At 37.5% G+C, this 22,372-nt stretch overlaps 1 protein-coding gene across 1 annotated transcript in view; it reads right to left on the bottom strand.

Moving 5' to 3' along the window:
• Nucleotides 1–615: 615 nt before the first annotated feature.
• Nucleotides 616–22,372, bottom strand: part of TMTC4 (transmembrane O-mannosyltransferase targeting cadherins 4) — a gene marked incomplete at its 3' end in the record, with an annotated part of 49,356 nt that continues 27,599 nt past the window's right edge. The window contains exons 6-16 of the mRNA XM_082014522.1: nucleotides 20,999–21,160; nucleotides 20,054–20,256; nucleotides 18,192–18,363; nucleotides 17,964–18,095; nucleotides 9,942–10,021; nucleotides 9,661–9,768; nucleotides 9,391–9,532; nucleotides 8,616–8,730; nucleotides 8,024–8,136; nucleotides 1,285–1,354; nucleotides 616–767 (exon numbers count right to left, since the gene is read on the bottom strand). Of these exons, the coding sequence (XP_081870648.1) occupies nucleotides 616–767; nucleotides 1,285–1,354; nucleotides 8,024–8,136; nucleotides 8,616–8,730; nucleotides 9,391–9,532; nucleotides 9,661–9,768; nucleotides 9,942–10,021; nucleotides 17,964–18,095; nucleotides 18,192–18,363; nucleotides 20,054–20,256; nucleotides 20,999–21,160 (1,449 nt within the window). The remainder of the gene's footprint in view (nucleotides 768–1,284; nucleotides 1,355–8,023; nucleotides 8,137–8,615; nucleotides 8,731–9,390; nucleotides 9,533–9,660; nucleotides 9,769–9,941; nucleotides 10,022–17,963; nucleotides 18,096–18,191; nucleotides 18,364–20,053; nucleotides 20,257–20,998; nucleotides 21,161–22,372) is intronic.

Genomic DNA, 22,372 nt, shown 5'->3' with positions numbered 1-22,372 from the left:
CAGTAGTACGCTGGCTGACAAATGTTTATGGTCAAATCCTTGTCCTCATTTACTCCTGTACAAATCTGACACTTCGAAGGGTGGAGCCAGAAACAAGAACAAGGGCGTAACTTGAATTACTACAGTAAGACTGATGTGCTGGAAAGAATCCATTCTTCCATCGGCTCTGCAGGACTGGCAGTAGAAGGCAGTAATAAAACTGAAGTGGACAAATATTCTTTGCACTTGAAAAGACCAGGATTTAAGCAGGAAATTGCACTTTTTTAAGAATCACTTTCAGAAATAAAACTGCCTTCTGATATTCATCCTGCTACTAAAAAGTCAGATGAAGCTATCAAATTACAAGTGAAAGCTGTGAAATTCCATCTGCATTGCTTTCATATACCTATAAAAACGTTCTAAGGGACTTTAAAAGCAGTTCAAGAGTAAAAATAAAATGATCCCCCAAAGTGCAGCTGAAATGTTAGGATCTGTAGGAGGGCATAATTGGACATTCAAGTGTGCAGCGCTGGTGTTATTATTTTTGAGAAATAATGACTGAACCCTTTACATGGTCAGAAGTACCCATGTAACATTACTCGTAAACAGCGTGCACAGACAACCTGAAAAGAAACATCAGGCACCGCCTTTCTTTTGCAATTGCTCCAGTTTTCTTCTCAAGAGGTTGTAGTTTTCCTTGGTCCCGGGTGCCATAGGATCAAGCTTCAGAGAGACTTCATAGTGCTTCTTTGCTAAGTCAAGATTTCCCCAGCGATGATAAAGCACAGCTGGAACATCAATGAGGAATTTCATTAGCAATATTGTTGAATAACATGCAATCTTGCCAATCACTTGGAAAACAACATTAAAGCATTTGTTTCCAGTGAGGGTCTCTCGCTGGCTGGTGGCACAGTAGCTGCTTGTTCTGTTGCCAAAAGCAGGAGCAAAGCCTGGGAGCAGAACTGGCATGGGAATGATGAAGGAATGAATTACATTGCAGCCTTAAATGGCAGCTCTTATCTGGTGAGCTCATTGCGGGTTACAAGCATAGTATAAATGAACCAATTTGCAGACACTGAAGTGCAGCTACCTCTGGGCTGGATTGTGCAGCCCTCTTGATCTGTCATATCGTGTGACAGCTTTTCTGGTTTAGTGCACTGTTCTTCTGGCTGGCAGTTTTTCTAGGAAGTAAAATAGAAATTTGCCCAGCAGGAAGAAGGCTCAAAAGATTGCTTTTTCTTTTTAAACACAATGAATATGAAGCAAACAAACAATACAGCTGATAAGAGTTAGAAAGGCTCTTACCCAAATTACCATGATAACTGGCAGCATTTGGATTGGCTTTAATTGCCTTGAGGAACAAAGCTTCAGATTCCTGAATAATTTAGAGGAACAAGTCAACAGGACAGTCTACTCTTGTAGTATATAAAATAATGCAAAATTTACTCATGATTGTAATGAAAAACCCTCCCAAACTATGTCATATCTATATGATATATATTCTAAGCCTGTGTGACCTTGTAGCTCAGCTGGCACAGCCTCCAAAAAACAGTAATAATGCTACAAATAAGTGCCATGCCTTCACAGGCTGCTGTTATGTTAGCAGAGAGCTATTAAGCACTAGTGAAATTTGCAAAACAGTTTACTTAAATTTTGGTGGGTTTTTTTTTTTTTTTTTTAGTTATAATATTTTCAAATACTACCTACTGAAATTTTCCCTACTTAATCTAAGGTTAATATAATTCAGTATCTGAGCAAACTGCTTTTAGACACCTTTCTCTGTAAAATAGTTTTTAGCATTTAAAATGGGGGCATTCCAGTAAACCCCTTTCAAACAGATGTTTCAACATGGTTGTCATTAAAGAGTAGTTGAGTGCCTGCTACTTAAAAAAAACCAAGCCAACTGACATATTCCTCACAAGTTATCTTTTCCATAATCCCACTTGCGGTGTGTACTCTTAGGACTGTTGATATCTGAGTATTTGTTAGAAAAGCTGAGTTCGCTCACCAAATATTCAGAGAACAATTTACTGCTAACTTTATTCTGTAATTCAAACATGTTTATTTTCCCAAACCTGCTTCTAATACAGATACTTTTGTTCCAGAGCGTATTTCTTGCAGAAGTTTAAAAAGATACACCCGCACAATCCAAATAAGAGCATATTTACTTGCTTGCATGCAAGTTTAGATATTTTAGAGAGCAAATTTTACATAAGATTTCTATACTGTGCTGTGTTTTAGGGAAAGTTGGCTGTTCAGTTTCAATGCAAATGACCTGAAGATAAAATTACCTCAGTGTGCTAGGCTTCCATCTGAATGCACATACTTGCTGTCTGAGGCATGTGAGAACAATAACCTGGGGAAAAGACCTTTCCTTTGTGCTAAGCTTTTATTACTTATACCCACAAAACACAACACAGGCTCTACTGAAAAAGAAAACCTGTCAGTCAGATTTTTGGTTCCACCATCTTCTCATGTGAAGCATGAAGTCAGTCTCTGTAAGGGTCTCTCAGGGGACAAGAAATTTCTTATGTCAAGACTGAGTCACTCAACTTTGGGTGACTTAAGAGCTTCCCAGTATGTCCAAATTCAAACCCAAACAACATGCTCCTTTCAAAGTGTTCCTCAGCACAGCTGAGGGCTACTCTGAAGCCAAGAAAGACTGATGCAGAAAGTGCCTTCATCTTCTCAGGTCAAGGAAACTACAAACCCTAGGGTTCTGGACAAATCCTTTTTCAGGACATCTTGTTTCAGGAGAAGAAATACTTGGATAGGAGTGAACAAGGGAACCAGATGTCTGGAAATTTAGGGAGCATATGACTGCATAGTGCAAGTTTTAGCATTGCTTTAACCTGGCATAAGCAGCAGCTCCAGCATTCTCATACCCATACTATTAGTGTTCCTGGATGCATTGGTCAGTTTGGAACCCATACTGTTTAGTGTCTTCATTAATGTTCTGGATGATAGAACTGAATGCACTTTCAAAAACTTTACAGATAGCATCTAAGAGGAGGGAGTGGTCAATACACTGGAGGGGAGAGCTGCTATTCAGAGAGACCTGGACAGGACAGAGAAATGGACTAGCAGGATTTTCAGAATAGTTGAGGTTGGAATAGATCTCTGGAGATCATCTGGTCCAACCTCCCTGCTCAAACAGGGCCAGCTGCCCAGGACCATGACCAGGCAGCATCTCCACGGACGGAGACTCTACAATCTCTCTGTGAAATCTGTGCCAGTATTCAGTCACAGTTACAGTAAAAAAAAAACTTCCTAATGTTCAGAGGGAGCATCTCCTGCTTTGGTTTGGGCCCATTGCTTCTTGTCCTGTTACTCAGCACCACTAAAAAGATCCTGGCTCCATCCTCTTTCCACCTTCAGGTATTTATATACATTGAGATCCTCCCGGTGAGTCTTCTCTTCTCCAGGCTAGATAGTCCCAGCTCTCTCAACCTTTCCCCATAGGAAAGATGCTCCAATTAGTCATCTTTGTGGCCCTTCACTGGACTCTCTCTGGTATGTCCCTGGCTCTCTGCAAACTTGACATAGGACTCAAGGTGTGGCTTCACCAGTAGAGAGGAAGGATCACCTCCTTCAACCTACTGGCAACACTCCTAACACAACCCAGGATATCATTAGCCGCCTTTGCCACATGGGCACATTGCTGGCTCATGTTCAATCAATCTGGTGTCCACCAGGACCCTCAGGTGCTTTTCTGCCAAGCTGCTTTCCAGCTGGGTGGCCCCCAGTATGTACTGTGCCTGGGGTTGTTCCTCTCCAGCTGAAGTTTTGCACTTCCCCTTGTCGAACTGCATGAGTTTCCTACCTGACCACTTCTCCAGCCTGCTGAGGTCCCTCTGGACAGTAGCATGACCCTCTGGCATATCAGCCACTCCTCCCAGTTTTGTGTCATCTGTAAACTTGCTGAGGGTGCACTCTGCCTCATCATCCAGGTCATTAATGAAGATGTTGAACAGGATTGCACTGCAGGAATCTCATGAAGTTCAACAAGAGTAAATGCAAAGTCTTGTATCTGGGATGGGATAATCCCATGCTGGGATTATCAGGCTGGGGAGCAACTGTCTAGGAAACAGCTCTACAGAAATGAATCTGGTGGGCCTGGTAGACAGCAAATTGAATAAAAGCCATCAGAGTACCCTCACAGCAGAGATGACCAACCTCATCCTGAGCTGTATTGAGTAGAAGTACAGTCAGCAGGTCCAGTGAAGTAATCCTTCTCCTCTGTTTAGCACTTGCAAGACCACATCTGGAGCATGTGTTCAGGTTGGCGCTCTCCATTACAAGAAAGATGTGGACATGCTTTAGTAAGTCCAGTAGAGAGCCACCAAGAGGGTTGGAGGCTGGAGTATAAGACATACAAGGAGCAGCTGAAAGAACTGTATCTCTTCAGCTTTCAGAAGAGAAAATGAAGGTGAGACCTTATTGCTATCTACAAGTACGTGATCAGATGACATAGAGAAGAGAGAGACAAATTCTTCTTGCAGGTCTGAGAGACAGTATGAGACATAACGGATGCAAAGCTGGCATACGGGAAATTCCAATTAGATAAAACAAAACTTTTTTTTTTTTTTTATTACCATAAGGGTGGTCAAACACTGGAAGACTCTGTCTGGAAAGTTTTAGAATCTCTATCTGTAGACATGTTCAAGAGTGAACTGGAGCTGGCCCTGGTTTGGGTCAGGGGTTTGACTACATGACGTCTGGACGTCCCTTCCAGTCAAAATTCTATGATTCTAACTCAGTCACATGAGAAACATACTGAGACTCAAGTATTTGGCAAATCTAGTGGTGTTGCAAGATAACCTCCTCTTTTCATACAACCGTTCAAGCCTAAAAATCAACACTGGATTGGCACTTGAAAGCATGTAGTAGTCAGAAGCCCCACAAAGTTGTATTTTTTTTCACTGCAAATTTTAGTATTTTGGTTCAATAAGTAAATCTGTGCTTTCTTCACTGGGCAGGTTAACAGCAACGTGAAAGATGTGCTGTCCAATTAATTCAGTTTTATGCCTAAAAGTTGCCGCTTCCACAAAGGAGAAGCACCTAGTGTATGGACTCATCTTTTTACTGCTGAAGCATAATGGGACAATATGTGCAATGTGTTCCCAGAAAATTTAAGGAAATAGATTCTGAGAGTTGGCTACCATTACCATACATCTTCAACTACAGGCTGAAAACATTTTTATCACCACTGCTTTGCTCAGCAGCTAGAAGAAGCATACTGGCTGATTAAAGGCTATTTAAGGTGCATCATATTCATATTACTGTAGATATATGGAGTAAATATACATTCCAGTACATCCGGTGATATTTCAAATTGCTCTATCTTGCCAAATCTTTAAGTGTTGCCAAGAGACTTGCACACTGCATATAACAAAGGCTTTGGGTAAGCACACTGCATTCCATCTGCTGCCAAGGCCACAGCACAAAATTGTACTCTGGCTTTATTTCAAATATAAAAAATGCTGAATGGTTTTAATTTATTGTACTTTTTACAGGAAAAGCATAGATGTATACGTAACAAAAACACAGCATACATATTTTCAAAGAACTAAAGATAGCTTGGTACTTCATTCATTGTGACAAGTCCAAGCACTTTACAGGAGAACTCTAACTTGTTGTAACAGATGTTAATTAAAAAACAAAAAAACCCACCAAACAGCTCATCCTTGATGTGCTTTTGTTTCTGGAACAATAAATAATTCATGAGAAGATACAAACAGAAATCATAAAGGGTTGGGGGTTTTTTGGTCACTTAGGAAAACCATCTTCTGCTGAAAAATCAAAGTGCATTTGAAATGGAAGGAGAATATTGTGTGCTTATTGGAAGGAAATCTCTCATAACATAGTAAAATCCTTTTGACTCAATATCTTCTAAAATAAGAGATAACAAAAAAATCGCAGCACAAATCTTACTTTATGGCAACACAGCCAATACAGTAACAACTTTTACACAGACACATAACAAGTTACCTAATAAATGAAATGCCTGAGGTTATACAACACATCAGACACAGCCAGGCACCCCTCTCAAAATTACGTCCATCACCTTGCCAGTCTCCATCCCCCTCTCCTCCCTTCCCATCCCGAACACTCAATAAAATTCGTTAAAGAGCCATCCACTTCTATTTTTACATGGTGAGGGGGTAGACAAGAAAGCTGATTTTTCCATGCTTTTTATTGTCATTTAGCATTCTCCCACTTAAAAAACCTGTATCTTCTCTTTCCAGGAGATGCAAAATAAAGCTGCTGAGATCATGACCTTTTCTAAGTGAGTCCACTTTCCAATTCCCTTAATTTTCTCTCCCTGTTATAACCCATCAATTTCAAGTTGCTAAGTTTTTTTTCCTCTACGCAAACCTACTATTCCGCATTGAACTATTAAAACTCACTGGCTCCCTGCTTTCTTCCCTGGGTTCCAATGCTCCTTTTCCTTTATTCATATTTATTTAGGACTTGAATGCTTCATTTTCTGCTACTACCATTTCTACTTTGTCTCCAACGCATTCCCTTGCAGCATTAATGCATTTTCAGACCTGGCAATGAACATCACTACCTCCTTTTTTTATTTTTTAAATCCACTAAGACAGACTTGTTTATTCTACATCTGGAAAAGTTTTCTAGCTTGTTTTCAACTTATTTTTTCTACTTATTCCATTATAAATGCTCTTTATTCTGCCAAGCTGCATACTCTTGATGAGTAACTATACAATCCTCTATCCTTTCACAGTCATGACTCACCATAATAATCCTAGCAATTACCTCCTCCATAATCTCACCCCTTACACATTCTGGATGTTAATTTGCATCCTTCTGGAACTTTATTAAAGTAACCTAAAATATCTAATTTATAACAGTCTCAGGTGGAGAGAAAAAAGAAAGAGAGCATACAGAAAAAATCCCAGCCAGTCTAGAGAAACAGGAACAGGGCGTGAGTCGGTGTCTAATGGCATCACTAACACAAAGAAAAGCAAGTGCTGGGTTGTCACAGGCCCTGGCTTTACTTGTGGACAGGTCATGACTCCACAGCTAAACAGAACTGTAGAAATTTAAGTGGACACAGCAATTGGTGGAAAAATGTATCTATTCCGACAAGTTTAACGTCATAAAATCTTCTTACTTCGCATATACTGAGGATGTTCCTTCAGTGCTGCTAACATTATCCCTATCAAAAAGCCATCAACCCCCCCCAAAGACATAGTTCAGTTAATGATGTTTTTGTGAGGAATACAAAAAACCTCCTTGATTATTAATTTGTCCCTATCACATACATAAATCAGTGACTATGGAGTGAATTCAAACAACTAAATATATTAACTGTGTATGATTTATTCTCTGTCAGCTCATACAATTCCTTTTGGAAAATAGCTCATTCTCATCATTCCATTACATTTACTACTTATATTTACAAGTAGCTAATGCTGCGGTACCACTCACAGGCTGGTCCACTGCATCCAAGAGAAAGTTCAATACACTGCTCAGTGCATGGATTTTTTTCCTTATAATATTCTGGGATTACACAGGTATCCAGTCTTCAATCTGGGATTAGCAAATCTGTAATCTATTTTAGACAGCGTCTGAGGCAAAAAGGCTAAAATTCGTATGGGGTAACGGTAAACCTTTCTTCTTTTACATACAAAAAGCAAAAGGACTATCATATCACATCTAACTTAGTTCCTGAACCAAGGCCTCTAAATCAGAGCAGGCTCTCTCTGTCGGCAGTGAAGCAATACAAGACCCTAACTGCCCTCTAGCGTGCTTATGAGCCTGTTTCTCTCCAGTGACCACTGACATAGTTTAGGGCAGCTACATTCCTAACACAAGCATCTAAAATAAGGTGCAATGAACTTAGGCCAGAATCACACAGCAATACTGTGACAGAAATGGGCACTGAAACCTGATTATCTAAGTCATAGTCCACAACGACCTCCTCAAACACTTTTTTACAGAAACTTATACAGAATTTAAACAGGAAGAAATGTGAAAACAAAACACAACCAACAATCAGAAAGCTCTAGTTACCTACCTTATATTTTTGCGATTTCCCCAGTACATTTGCCAATGAAAACATAAGGGAATGATCATTAGGTATTAACTCCAGGGCCTCTCTTCCAACTGCTTCTGCTTGAGCTAGATTGCCTGGGAACACATGTAGTGGAAAAAGAGAAAGCATCTTTTAACACAGCCTTATTAGTTACTTTTCATGCTGCAAGCACACATACTGTATGAATAGCTGACTACAAGCATTTTTAAAGAAAACCAGGTATCACACACAAATGTAAAATGCTGCAGAATAAGACAACAGAAAACCTTCATTTTGTTTGCAACAGATAACACTTTCAGAAGAACAAAGCACAGATTCAAAAGTTCTGAAGTTTGGTCTATAATACAAACATGCTTGCACAATGATGGCATTTCAAATAAGGATCAGAAACTCAATTTGTGAGCTGGATTTCAAATGATGCTTCAAAACCATTGAGTCAGAAGGCATTCTTTTATTTATAGAGAGTGTCTGGGTAGCCAAAGAAGAGGCAGAACTCCTTTTAGGTGAATACAGATAAAGCTTTAAGTTTTGCAACACAGTGAATTATTCATTAAACATTCGAATGGGCTTATACCTGTGTTATCAAGCAATATAATCATATTGTTCCAAGCCAAACTATGCTCTGGTTTAAGAACTGTAGCATTCCTCCATGCATTCAATGCATCTATATGGCGATTCAAATCTGCATACTAAACAGAAAGAAAAACTCAGTAATTTCACCCTGATTTGCTTTACTTTCCTATCATGCACTGAAGAGTTGTTAGTTTCCTTCCATTTTAGCAGAACTTGTTTTTATAGACAAAAAAAAGAAATGTGAAAAGAATACTAGAGTAATATGGAAGATAGAGTGCTATATATTAATTTTACTCTGCTTTTCTCTGTGACGCAGGCGTGTTTTCAAATATGAATGTACCAATAGGATAGGGAGGAAAACCAGCATACAATTTAGAAATCTACACAAAAGAATAAGTAAATATTTAATATACATATTTTTAAGACTGTAAACGGATTTTTTTGGGCATAATTCTACTAGCTAACAATATACTAATGACTGCAAAACAGTCTAATATTGGGAAATGATCAACAATATATTTTGAACAAAGGACCACAATCTATGTTTTTCTTTATACCTCTTTATATGAAAAAGTAGGACTACCTAAGGTTGTACGGAAGGAAGTATACTGGGAAAGCAATAGGAAAAGCTACTAAAAATATGAAATCACCCTGAACTACAAATCAAGCAAACTGGAATAACTATCAGCATTTAACAGTACAGCAGAATTTTTTATATATGTACACCCTCACCCCCCTGTTACCGTCAAAGCTATCTTCTACCAAAAAGCACTTACCAACCGCCCTAAATTGTAGTAACAATCTGGATATTTTTTCCTGTGTTTAATTGCTGTCCAGTAGCTTTGCTCTGCCTCTTCAAACCTTCTTAAACTGTTCTGTACTATTCCTAGATTCATCCATGCAGCAGCAAAATCAGGTCTGGGCAAATTGGAAAAAACAAACAAACAAAAAGAGAGAGGACAATTGAGCATTTGGAACACAAGAGCCTATTGTATCATTTCTGCTCAGTTGGTGCAAAACACTGCGTAGCATTGCTCCAAACGTACTGTATTTGTACAGCTAAGGACAGCAGCTCCTCTGCTTCTTGGAGCTCATTTCTTTCTTTCAGAATATTTCCAAGGTTGTTCATGGCATGTACATATTTAGGATTCAACCTAAAATTTAAAATTTAAGAGATGATTATTATGTATGGGACATGTATTACTCTATGCAAATTACTAGCTCTGCAATGCTGCAGACCATGAAAATCAATGCCTAAGCATTTTCTTCATGTTAAACATGAAGGCAATTCTAGGATAGTTCATTAAAGCAGTAAAATTCCTAATACCTTACAGCTTCTCTGTAGTATTTGATTGCAGCACTTTGATTTCCTTTGTCCGCCAGGTTTTTGCCAACATTGTAATGCACCTGAAAACACAGAGGAACATTCTACCAGATGCTATACAGTCAGTTATTTTGTGGAGCCAAGTTGCTAAAAATTCTCACTCCAAACAGATACAGTCAGCACTTACGTCATTCACTGCTGGCTTTTGTTGTAGGTGGGTACTTAAGATTGGACAATACATACAATGAAGACAGCAAGACAAAATCTGAGGAATAAATTAATGAATCAGCTTACCTGTTCCAGCTATTTAAGAAAGATTATTCACTTCCTGATTTTATAAATGAGATCACCACACTTTCCACAAGACTTTCTATATTGAGACCTCCTGCTCTTCATTTCATTTATTTGTCAGATAAGTAAGAGAAAGTCTGACTCAATCAAATTCACCATAGTAGAAGAAACATTACAGCAATGTAAGTCTTGATTAAACTTTGCTTTCGCTATGGCATAAAGTAGAAGAAATTCAACTTTAAACAAACAAAAAATAACAAATACACACACTGTTACTGTCTTGGGATAAAAATGCATCTGAAATAAAAATAATGTGTATGGCAACGTGGTGGAGACCTTGTCTGTTAAAAAGTGGAGAATAAAGGAAGGATCTAGAGCTTTAAGATACAGCTACAGGGAAGAAGATGCATCATCTGAACTTATGGCAAGGACTAGATAGGAACAAATGTATTTCAGGACAAATCTGAGTTGGAAGACATCTCAAATCCTACTATAAGACAAATCTCAGAAGACTACATTACCCGGTCAAAGGGAAAACTCAAGTTTAGAAATAACAGAAAAGTACTGTGAGTACTGACTCCTGAAAACAGACTTCTCAGCAACTACATCAGAACTCATTATTTAAATTACCTTACCATTTGAAATCAATTTGTATATAGTTCATCTAAAACAAGCACACATTGTAATTTCTTCCATACTATGAAAATCTAATTTAAATATTTTCAAAAATACTATGCAGGAATTACTTCAGATTGCAGTACAAAAAGATAGGTTTGTAATGTATTTTGGTAACTCTAATTTACCTTCTACACTCAAAAAAGGATTTTATCTCATGTGTCCATCAAAGGAAGAATCCTAATTTTATTTGGCACAATACCTGGGACCTATTGATCCGGGACATACAATTATGTTTGAACCTAATTGTTACGGTATTTAATTGTTGAATTCTATCTCTATATGACTGTGACTATGCAGTAAAATACCACCAACAAATAAGGTCAAGAACATCTTCCATGCTTTCTAGAATGAGTGAAAAAGTAGTTTCACTGGTTTTACAGACAGCAACGATGCTATAAAGCTTACTAAGCATACACAGAAGCAGCTCCTCAGGCTGTAAGATATAAAATAGCACACAAAATTCAGCATCCCATAAAAGCAGTTCCAGCATAGCTTCCAAGAAAAAGAAACAAACAGGCACTTCTGTTGTGCATTCACAAAAATATGACAAAGCCCATGCTAAATGGGCAACGCAATGGTACATTTATATCAAGACATAGCCATTCATAAAGATCAGTTGATAGCGTCAAAAAAACCCCATGGAATAGCATTGTTTTTCCAGGAGTCGTTAAAGTAAAATGATACACCCTGAAATATGTTTCTTAGGACTGAATTCTATTTGCATATCTCTTCCAGAAATTTCTCGGCACACTACGATAACATTCTTACCAAACTCGATTGCCCTGATTATATATGCTGAAGTTTACAGACTCAAAATTTATTCAGAGCAAATTAGGTTATTAAACTTTGCTGTGTTTCCAGATAAAAGATAAACTGTGGCAAAACAGAAGAAATAAGGAAAGATTTCACTCAGTAATGTACATTAGCCCTTAAAATAGCCAACTTCACATTTCAATATCAGCAAACAAGATTACCTTAATCTGATTCAATTTCTCTCTTTAAGAAGCTTTACAAAAGTCGTCTTTTTTTTTTCTTTTTTTTTTTTTTTTTTTTTTTTTACATTTTACAAAAGTCATAAGCATTACTGAAAGAAGAAATTTGATTAAAGACTGGGAACAGAGCATAAGAGAAAAATCTATGTATACACCAATCAGTCTTTCAAACGTCAGCCGCCTTATGTTAGGAAACAGTGAGCGTTGCACTTTCTGATTCTATCTTTCTCAGTTTTTAAAAAGATGGAAATTCTTCATATCCATTTCTGTCTCAAAAGCAGCAGTGGAAAAAATATTTTTCTCATGTAAACAGAATGGGGCAGACAGCAGATACCTGAGAGGTATCAATTCTCTCAAGTCAAAACAACAAATGAAATATTAAGTGTACACGTATGTTTTGCCAACTGAACTAAAGAGATGTACTATAGTCTATTAAAACTGACAGCAAAACTATTTAAATAAACTACTAGCTTTTTTGATGGTATATTTCTTCTGTCCTCAGATATAGCTTGTGTGTGAAAGGAAACGATGTTTCTGTACAATACTCCTGAAAATGAAGAGTTCCTTGTTGTATGTATGTTTCCTAATTTCTCTTCAAGTGAAATTGTAGCTTTTTTTCCTCTTAATATGGTGATGTCAGAGAAGAAAGAGAAGAAAAACTAAAACAAAGATACCAAAAGAACGCCATAGCCTACCGTAAATATCTAATGACAAAACCAGCTCTACAAAGGATTATAATATGCAGTAACATCCTGCTCTTAAGAACAGAGTCAGCAAAGGGTTTCCAGGCACACACAGTCATTTGAGAGGTGCAGGTGACTTCTGCCATACAGCCCTGTCACTGGCTTCACTGGACATGACAGAGAGATGCCAAGATCAGGCTTTAGCTCTACTCCACCAAGCCAGGCCTACAATAACTGTCTGCCCTCTGCTAAGCACAAGCCTGTAACTCTCCTTGACTTCTCCTGTGACCCCTACCTGCACAACATGGGGACACAAGTACTTTCTAGATACCTATGGGTGGGAAGAATCTGCCCTTTAAAAATGAGGGGCCAGTGTGATGTTTTAAATTTAATCTCTAGAGACGTGGTTCTTCTGCCTTTGACAGATACTGTGCATGCCAACCTGGGAGAGAGGATTTTCCTTTCCTGATTAAATATTTAAGAGCAGACATAGCATTTTGTTACGAAATGATTAAAGATAGATATCAACTGGAAATGACGTATTACATTATGCCCACATGCTCTTTCATCAATCTTAAACAGGTAATTACTTTACAGTAATAGCTCCAAAAGGAGCATTTCTCAGGGATGCATAACACCACAGTGTTTTCCAAAATCAGGGCAATGAGGTTAAAATACCTTAGGATAGAACCTAGTTGATCTCAACAGGCATGCGTTGTTTAAAGCTAACACAACCATGGCACCATAGCCTAGCCGAAGAATTGGCTCTCTGTGTTTGTTCGCAATACCTCAATTGGCCTAAGAAGCCACTAAAAAAGAAGCAAAAGCACTGTATATTATTCTATGCTAGACACACACAGTGCTTGAACTCTTACTTAAGTGTTTAAATGTGCACACACATTTAAATGAGGAAGAGAGAAAAAAACTTAAATTCTCCTGTACAAAACCAAAATTATTGTGAAACCATTTTTTTTCCTCAAAGCATTGTAGGAAGAAATTTAAATGTGATATCGTCTTCTAGGAGGTACACCCCCTCAGTTGCAGCACTGGTGTTATCAACTATTTTATTCTCTCTTCCTAGCTGCTTATAATGACCTTTTCAGCAAATATGAACATTTGCTGAAAACCATGGAAGTAAAGCACAGATGTCAAAATTTCTACAGAAACATGCAGATGCTTCTGTTCAATGCCAGCTTCTTCCAAACATTCTTCTTTTTCTTCTACTACTGAAGTTTTGTTTTCTAAATAATAAAACAAAACCTTTTTGATCTTCACATTTTGTTTGTGCAGCTAATGTTGTCTAAAGGTTCTTCTGTATGACTGTGCTTGTATACAAAAACCCCTGACATCTAAAATGGTTCTCTGTGTGGCAAAACACTGCAGATAGCCCCTATAAACACAGCCCACAGCACTTAAGGTAAATTCTGCAGAAGATAACCCCCTTTTAATATATAGCATAGAAAAGAATTCTCAATATCTATAGGAAATATTCTCTAGACCTGCTTCATAAATCCTTAAACAGCAATAAATCTTGTTCTGTCACAAAGATGTATTACAAGGCCTTTTAAGAAAGTATAGAAAGTAATCTCACAAACTCTGTTGCACATTTTGACAAACTTGTATCTATAATAATTACAGTTTGCATAAAGCATCAAATACAAAGTTACTACCATTAGTCATCAAGGCAGACTGGTTAGTAACACATTCTGTTGGGAGTATCATAACTTCCTTGTTTATTATTGCAGAAAAGTTGCTACTGAAACGACTTTTTAAAAATTATATTTATTAATTTCTATCCTTTAAAGAAAAGGCAGTAGCAAAGAGAAGGTACAGATTACACACAGAATATTAACAATTTACATCATTTCAATTCAGTTATTTCAAATCTAGAAAAATGGTGGTGGCTATTTCCCATGTATTTAACAATGCAATTGCAAAGTTTATTTAGATAATCAGAGAAAGTCATCTAGAAATAAAAAACCTCTCTGGATTCTTAAAAACTGCCATGTCTTTGCTAAAAGCCAAGTAAAAGTAATTTGTAACTTCCAACAGTAACATCACATGGCAAAAAAAGACAGTAAGATGAGCATTTTTGGAAATAGTCTTTAAAATTAAAAGAAACAATGTGTAGTGATCTCTGAAGGTGAGAAGCAGTACAGCAATGTCTAGAAATAGCGAACAGCACTAGGGCAAGAACAAAATCTCACATAACCTTATGTATCCACATCTGCTCTAGTTGTCAGAACTTCTTTTATCATCAGTGGAGACAAATGCACAGATCTAGGGTGCAGTGCTTCTGGCCTATGTAAGTAATTTAGTCCACGGTGATGGATGAACCATGCACTGAAAAGGACAGCTTCTCCTCCCCAGTTATAAAGGGAGCCTGGCTGACTTGCTCAGATAAATCCAAGCCAGTAGTCTGCTATGGTGAAACAGTAGTTACACTTTTATCATAGCCTGTAATTAGATATTCCAGTACTTCAGCAAAGCACTCCAGGATTAACACCAAATGAAAAGATGCCAGATTGGATCCAGTGAGCCTTTTAAACCCATAGCACTGAAATATTCCAAATCTATAAATTACCTGTCATATATAATCAGCGTATCAGAAGAAAACAGTCTTTATAACTGTTCACAAAATTTGCTTTAGTAGAAACAACACAGGCCTGGATTTAACTTACACTAATGTATATCACCACTGAGCTCCAGGAATTAAGTCAATCTATACAGTATGAAAAATGGTGGTAAAAGGAAATGAAATCAATATACAGGCACCTTCTGTTGAGCTAAGAAAAATACTGCTAAATATTTTCAAGATGTACACTGTTTCAGACTAACAACCTATGAAACTAACTTAAGTGCAGGACCATGCAAGTTCAAACGTGTGACATACTCCTGGACATGTTTAACCAAGATCTGTAAGTTGCTTCTTTTTTCACTCTTTTTAAAAGACAAACAAGCATATATATATTAAAAACCCCATATATATTTTAAAAATTTAAAATAAACAACATTTAAAATAAAATGTTAAATATTTAAAACTTTTTTTCAAGTTCGCAATACAAAATTTTAAAAGTCAAAATCTTTGTAACTTCATTATGGTACCTGATTATTTCCAAGAAATTTTAAACTCACTGGGCCACATTTATCAAAGTTGATCCTAAATTTTATCCTCTTGAGTCAGATGCATCCATCACTCAAGGGGGTAGATCCACTACTATGCCAGACAATGTGATTTAATGCAGTTTCCACACCTCTATCTAAAAAGATGTCTAAAGAAGATGAGTCTTGAAATTAGAGAAGGCACTGCTGTTACTTATAATTAAGTATTTGTTACTTAAAATTAAGGTAAGTTTACTCTATACTGCTCACATACAACTGGGAATTGAAAGGTGTTGAACTAAAAACATGAACTAGGAGCTGCACTTTTTGTTGCTCGTTTGGAGACACCTGGAGATTCTGGGACCCTGCTACATATGGGAAGTAAAGCATGACCACCTTACACAAATTAAAGATGTTCCAAGAAAACCAAGAAAAAGCTATTATCTGCATTCCATCTTTTGGTCTCCATCAGCCTCCCACTGAAATAAATGGGCCACTGAAAGTCCTGTAGAGTCATTTTTAAAGGAAGTCTGCACTTTCAAGACAAAAACAGAAGATCAGAATAGACCCTAGTTCCAATTTTTACATTAACCTTTGTCAAAATTGAATAAATATAGCTGAGTCCATAAAGAAAAGAGGACTGGCTCTCACACATGGACTTTCTAATGCTGTTGCCTAGAAAAGATCCCTACTACTATGATTTCAAAGTTACTCCTTCAGCAAAATTGGAATGTGAGCCTACAAAACCCTTCCTGTTCACATCACCACGCTTTCCGTTTGCACAAGCTGTCACTAACAGCAACACAGCTCAGGCATGCCTACACAGACCAGTGTTGACAAACACAAGCTCATTTTCTCTGTACACTCACTGGCTGTGAACCAGAGGTATTAGTTCACTAGCTTGCACACAGCTTATCAGCTCAAGCACAGCACTGTGCGAACACAGCTACACAGCTTCCCAGCCAGACATGGCTTGTGTCCAAGGAGCTTGGAACACAGGCAAAGAGTATGGATCTGTCTAAAGCACTCTTACCATGGCAGATGGATGGAGTTACATACAAAGAAACTGTGTTTTGCATTTGCTCCATTTATACTATGCGCTTATCACCCAGAAGAAAAGATATACTGAGGTCATCATTAAAAAGAAGATGGTTGCCTACCACTGCCACACGATAAAATACAACAGCTCTTTTTCTATGTATTGAAATCTGAGATTATTGAGATCTGAAATTATTGAAAGACACCACCATGTTGTAAATATTGGCCATACATGTTTTTTAGAGCTCACTGCTGCATATTTGTATTCCAGTAGATGCTAAGTTTGTAATTCTTTTTGCAAAGTTGAACATTCACAGGTTCCTTTTTAAACTCTGTGTCTTGATCTGTATTGTCTAGATACCACTCTAGATTACAGAAATCTAATATTTTAAAACATCAATGTATTTTTATTGACAAGTTGCGCACTCCTATTCCTAGGCTCTTCAAAGAGGAGTCTCTGCTAAAATTCAGAGATCAGGGCTCTGTGGTATGCTCCAACAGATCACACTCTCAGCTATCAAATGACTTGCTGTGGAGGTCACCACTATTGGCAGGATAAATTCAATCTACTATGCCAAACACTGGTGTTCAGCTCCGTGAAACATCCTAACCAGTCCCACTCTCTTACTTGTTCCCTCACTAAGCCTTGCAGGGAATATTGCAGTTTTCCTCAGTGTCCATGTCTGAAGACTCTAGCCCATTCAGCCACTGTAAAAGAGCAGAAGTGGGAGCAAAGATTTTACCTCCACATCCTGCAGTTACACTGATGATATGCTGCTTTGTCCCTTAGCTGTGTTGGCTATATATACCACTGGAAGGTACACAAAAAGAATTCTAAAAACATAGCAAAGGCATTATTCAGGTGAATACATTGCTACAACTTGCTTTCTTTTCGATATTTTGTTGTAATAACTTGCAATTATACACACAATTGTTTTAGTAGATTTTATTAGCAGTACATCCAATTTGACTGGATGCCCTTCCTGAAGTGTATTGCCCCTTTTCCCTCCCCTCCCCACACCCACTCCCAAATTCTGAATTACAATACTGTCTGGTACTTTGACTATGCTACCACTGTAATTTAGGTGTCTGATATGTCAATGTCATATTCTTGCACCAAGGAAGACTGTGAATAAGACTGTACCACAATATATTAACTATGCTTAACACCTTCTCTATCCCAAATTTCAAAACACTTTAAAAAAAAAAAAAAAGATTAAAAGTCCACATGAGTGACTTACTTTTGCATTCAGAGGGCACACAGACAGTGCACTCCTAAAAAGCTGTTCTTCTGACCTCCACTGATTGCTGCGGAGTGCACAGCGCATAACATTTGTCAGTAAGATTCCAAGTACTGCCACAGCAAGAATTTTCTTAAGGAAAGAGAGACAAGTTAAGAAACAAACCATTCAATTGAAGCACTTTGTCATCATCTTCATCATCAACTCTACTGATTGTTTTGATGGTACCTTTTTCTTGGCTTGCTTACTCAAGAGACTAAATCCATATGTAAACAGAATACAATATCCAATACTGGGGAGGTAGATGACTCTCTCTGCAATAACAAATCCTACTCGGAAGAACAGATTACTTGCAGGAAGAAAAGGGATAATAAGAAATCCAAGTCCCAGTGTAAGAATTCTGCAAACAAGAAACAGATTCTCAAATTAACCACAAATCTTAACAAAACTACCTTTTCCACTTAACACATAAACTTTATTTAAATGTTGTAGAAGGATGTGCGTATGGAACAGGGCATTCAAAAGCAGCCTTTGAGAGCTACTAACAAAATCATAGTAAATTTCAGTGAGGTTTTGACACTTCATTCCATCAGGCACTGTTAAAATCCTAGCTATAATTTCCAGAAAAGTAATGTTCATGCTTCCAGGCTAGAAAATAGCCCCATTACACATGAATTACATAATTCCTATTTAAAGTACACAGGCAGGAAAAGTAATGGTAAAAGCTACCTGTCTATTTTTGGAACTAGTAAAACAGTAACAGGGGAAAAATATAGGTCACTTAAAAAAGAAACTTATGTACACATCCTACTGAGAGAGTGTTTTGTTTTCTTTCCTAACAAATATAACACTAGTAGAATCCATTGTGGTTAACCACTTGAAAGTCAGTAATCTATGCTCTTTCTATAGTCAGAAGAGAGGGGCACTTCTCGAGGGCAGTTTGTCTTCCTTGTTTTAGGTATCTATGTTAGGATGAGTAATCCTCAGCAGGTAACTCCTTATGGACTATACAGAGCTTAGACAACTGAGACTTGGTACCTTTTACAGACCTGACATGAGGGAATAAAGAACCCCAGGTCTGTGTCACATGTTTGTTATAAAGGCTACAGGCATGGTATTTTTCTGATTTATTACAAATAAATCTTTATACTGTAATGTAGATGTGTCCTCTTACTCTTTTCTCATCCCTGAGAGTCCGAGGCCTTCACTATACTTTTTACTCAAAAACTGTTCAGCAATATAGGCTTAGTGAGTGTGTTTTTATTAGAAAGTATGACATCACTTGTAGCAAGAATTCCACCCCCCTCCAAAATGATTTTATCTGTACAAAAGAGTATGGTAACAGCAGAAAGGAAGGCAGGTGGGATGTTAACATTTGAGGGGATGAGGGAGAAGAGATGAAATTACAGAATACCACAGAAAAGAAAAAGAAAATATTCAGCACTCTGAACAACAGAATGACCTCGCTGTGATTGAGCGATTGAAAAATTTTAAAGAACTGAGAAATTAATTATACATAAAATCCATGGGAACAGAACCTGTAAAGTTAAACAGAAGCCCTTAGTGAGACAGAATAGTTTACAATAAATTTTTTAGTTCCTTTGGGTAAAGTACAAGTTGTTTCCTCAGTAGATACTATGGGTCAGCATTTTACTTTTTAATTGTATGGCCATGGCCAGCATTTCTATCTTCTTCCTAGGCATATCTCCTCTCTCTTTCATTATTAGGAGAAGATTAAAGGAGATGATGACTTGTAAGAAGTAGTGGCAACAACATACATAATTTCCTACTCTGTTCTGAGCACATATTACTTTTTACCACCTACAGTGTTAAGGACCTCAAAATGCCATTTCAGGGGAAAAATAAAGCAGCCATCCATATCTCCTCCTCCAACTCTGTTCCCCACTAGTCAGTATACAGTGATGGGCCCAAATTGGGATAAAACTGTAATGACAGCTATAAATATTTATTTGAACTGCATTTGCTAGACACTTGTTCCACTGAATTGTTAAAATTATCAGTAGTGGATTTAACAAAATAATACTGTACTCAAGTTGGCCAGGCATTTAAAATTCATCACTGTCTCTTACCTTCTCTTATGGCTGTCTTCTGAGCACAGAGCTTGGCATATCAGACCAATTAGGCAGAACCAAAGTGCTGCTAGTGCTATTATCCTCCAGTCGCCAATGGATTTAATGAGGGGTATGCAGCCCATTGACCAATCAAAACAGAGCCACCAGGGACACAACAGCAACCACGCGTTCAACGAATAGTAGTAATTATAGTTTATAGCCTGTCAGTCAAAAAGAAAACAAACATTTATTTGATACTACATTTAAGGGGGGGGAACTTTAGTTCTGCTATCATTTCCCTTATCACAAAATATAACAATAAAGAGGCCTTAAATACTGTTAGAATACGACTAGTTACATACCCATTTATTTTACAACTGTGAAATTAATTTTTAATTTTTTTAAAACATACCTAGGTGTCCTATTCAGAGCAGGGAAATGCAATTCTGTGCTGTCTAACTAATACCCACATGTAAAAACAATAATCTCCTGCAATAGGAGAAAATGTCAAAAGACAGCACCCACTGTCTTCACCCTTCATTTTCCATCTCCAGAAAGAGCCTTAATGCAGTTAGAGATATAAAGCAGAGACATACTCCAAATGCACCAGACCAGAACTTTATGCTATTTTCTTCAATTGTGTCAAGCACAGTATGTAGAAAAGGGATGAAACCCAGCAAAAGCTAAATCCTTGCATGCATGGGAAAAACAGTGAGCAAATGGAAATGTACTTCCATGCGTGCGGTACGTGCTAAATGGAATGCAAAGAATATACAAGGTATACTATTTTAAAAAATTGCAGAAAGTCATCACAGCAGTACAAGTGAAGGTGACTCATCACCCATCTTGAAACATAAAGACTGCCCACTTTATTGTTTCTTTGAAGCACAGAAAAGAAAATTCAATTTGATGACAAAGACAAATGTTCTGAGCTGGCCAGAAAAAAGCAACTTCATAACTTACTCTCACAAACAGACTATCTGCAAATGAAGCTGGGTTGTCTACTTCAGTGAAAGCCGGTGGCCCTGTGCCCATAATCCTCCAGCGTATATAAAGTATACTGACCCCTCCAGACATCAGAAGAGTTATCCTGAAAAGCAGCCCCTTTCGTAACAGCCCAGCATTCTACAGGAAAGAAAGAAACTCCTCATGTAAAAAATGTTATTTTTCTTCTCTTCCCCGTTGCATTCACACTCTTTCCGCCACCATCTCAGAAAGAAGAGGCTATTCCTGTGCATTTTTCCTATTACAGTTGACAATATTGTTATTTTTGCAGTTACTAGAAAGCTCTCAAACATGACTAGGCTTTCATTCACTAGTTGCAAAATATTTTCTGCAAACATTTTAATTTTCTTCTCAAACAGAAAACTTTTTTATTCAGTAAGTCTCTTCTACAAATCCTCATTAACTCCATAGCTGATGTAATTTTACACAGCAATTTCTGATAGGGAATTTGAGTAGAACATATAGCCTTTAGTATACGGCATATTAAATTTATCTCTCTTTTTAAAATGGAGGATGGTTACTTCATGAACTTTGTTTTAAATAGCTATATCCAGTTGACTGCTTATCATGGAAAGTTTTTGTCCACTTAGGTCTCTTTAGAGGTAAAATTACATGCATACAACAAGAAAACTGCATAGTTAGAAACTAATTTTAAGAATCATTAATGTGATTAAAAAACTAATGACAAACAGGGACCCAAATCACTACAGTCAGGCTAAAACTACCTAAGATCTACAAAAAATCGTGTTTTGCCTACATTAACTCAGTTGATTTACATCAAGTATTTTATAATATACACTTCAGGGTCTAAAGAAGGCAATTCACCCAAAACATAGAGAAGTGATGTCACAGACTTCTCCATTTTTTCTTCTGTGAAGTATAATACATTTTCTCCAAGCACACATCAATTTCATAAATGAAAACACTGTACACTGTATAGGTTCTTCAAGCTTCACCAGTAGACACTTGAAACAGAATCATCAGTAACTATAACCATATCCCTGTCACAGCTTTGAGATGCAAATCCAAGCTTCCAACACCCTACCCAGCTAGCAAATGGTAACTCAGGAAATGAAGGACATGGCTTCTCTCTGACCCTCTATATTACAGGGCTGTAGGGCTGCCCTAAGAGCTCTCTGAAACTCATGGCTGAAATTATTCCATGCAGCTTCAACCACTCATTAGAGAAGCAGAAGATGGAAGATGAGAGTTTCTGTGAGATGCAAGATCATTTGGGCCCCTTCTTTTTCCATTCTACACAACTGAAGATGAACGTGTCAGTAAACCATGGATTTTTACATGTAAGAGTTGACTGGATCCTAAAAAAATACT

Source organism: Phaethon aethereus (genome assembly GCF_964289735.1).
Source record: "Phaethon aethereus genome assembly, chromosome: 1".
In the NCBI taxonomy this organism is placed as follows: Eukaryota; Metazoa; Chordata; class Aves; order Phaethontiformes; family Phaethontidae; genus Phaethon; species Phaethon aethereus.
The sequence above is the reverse complement of the archived record's forward strand: the minus strand, read 5'-3'. Positions and strand labels throughout refer to the sequence as shown.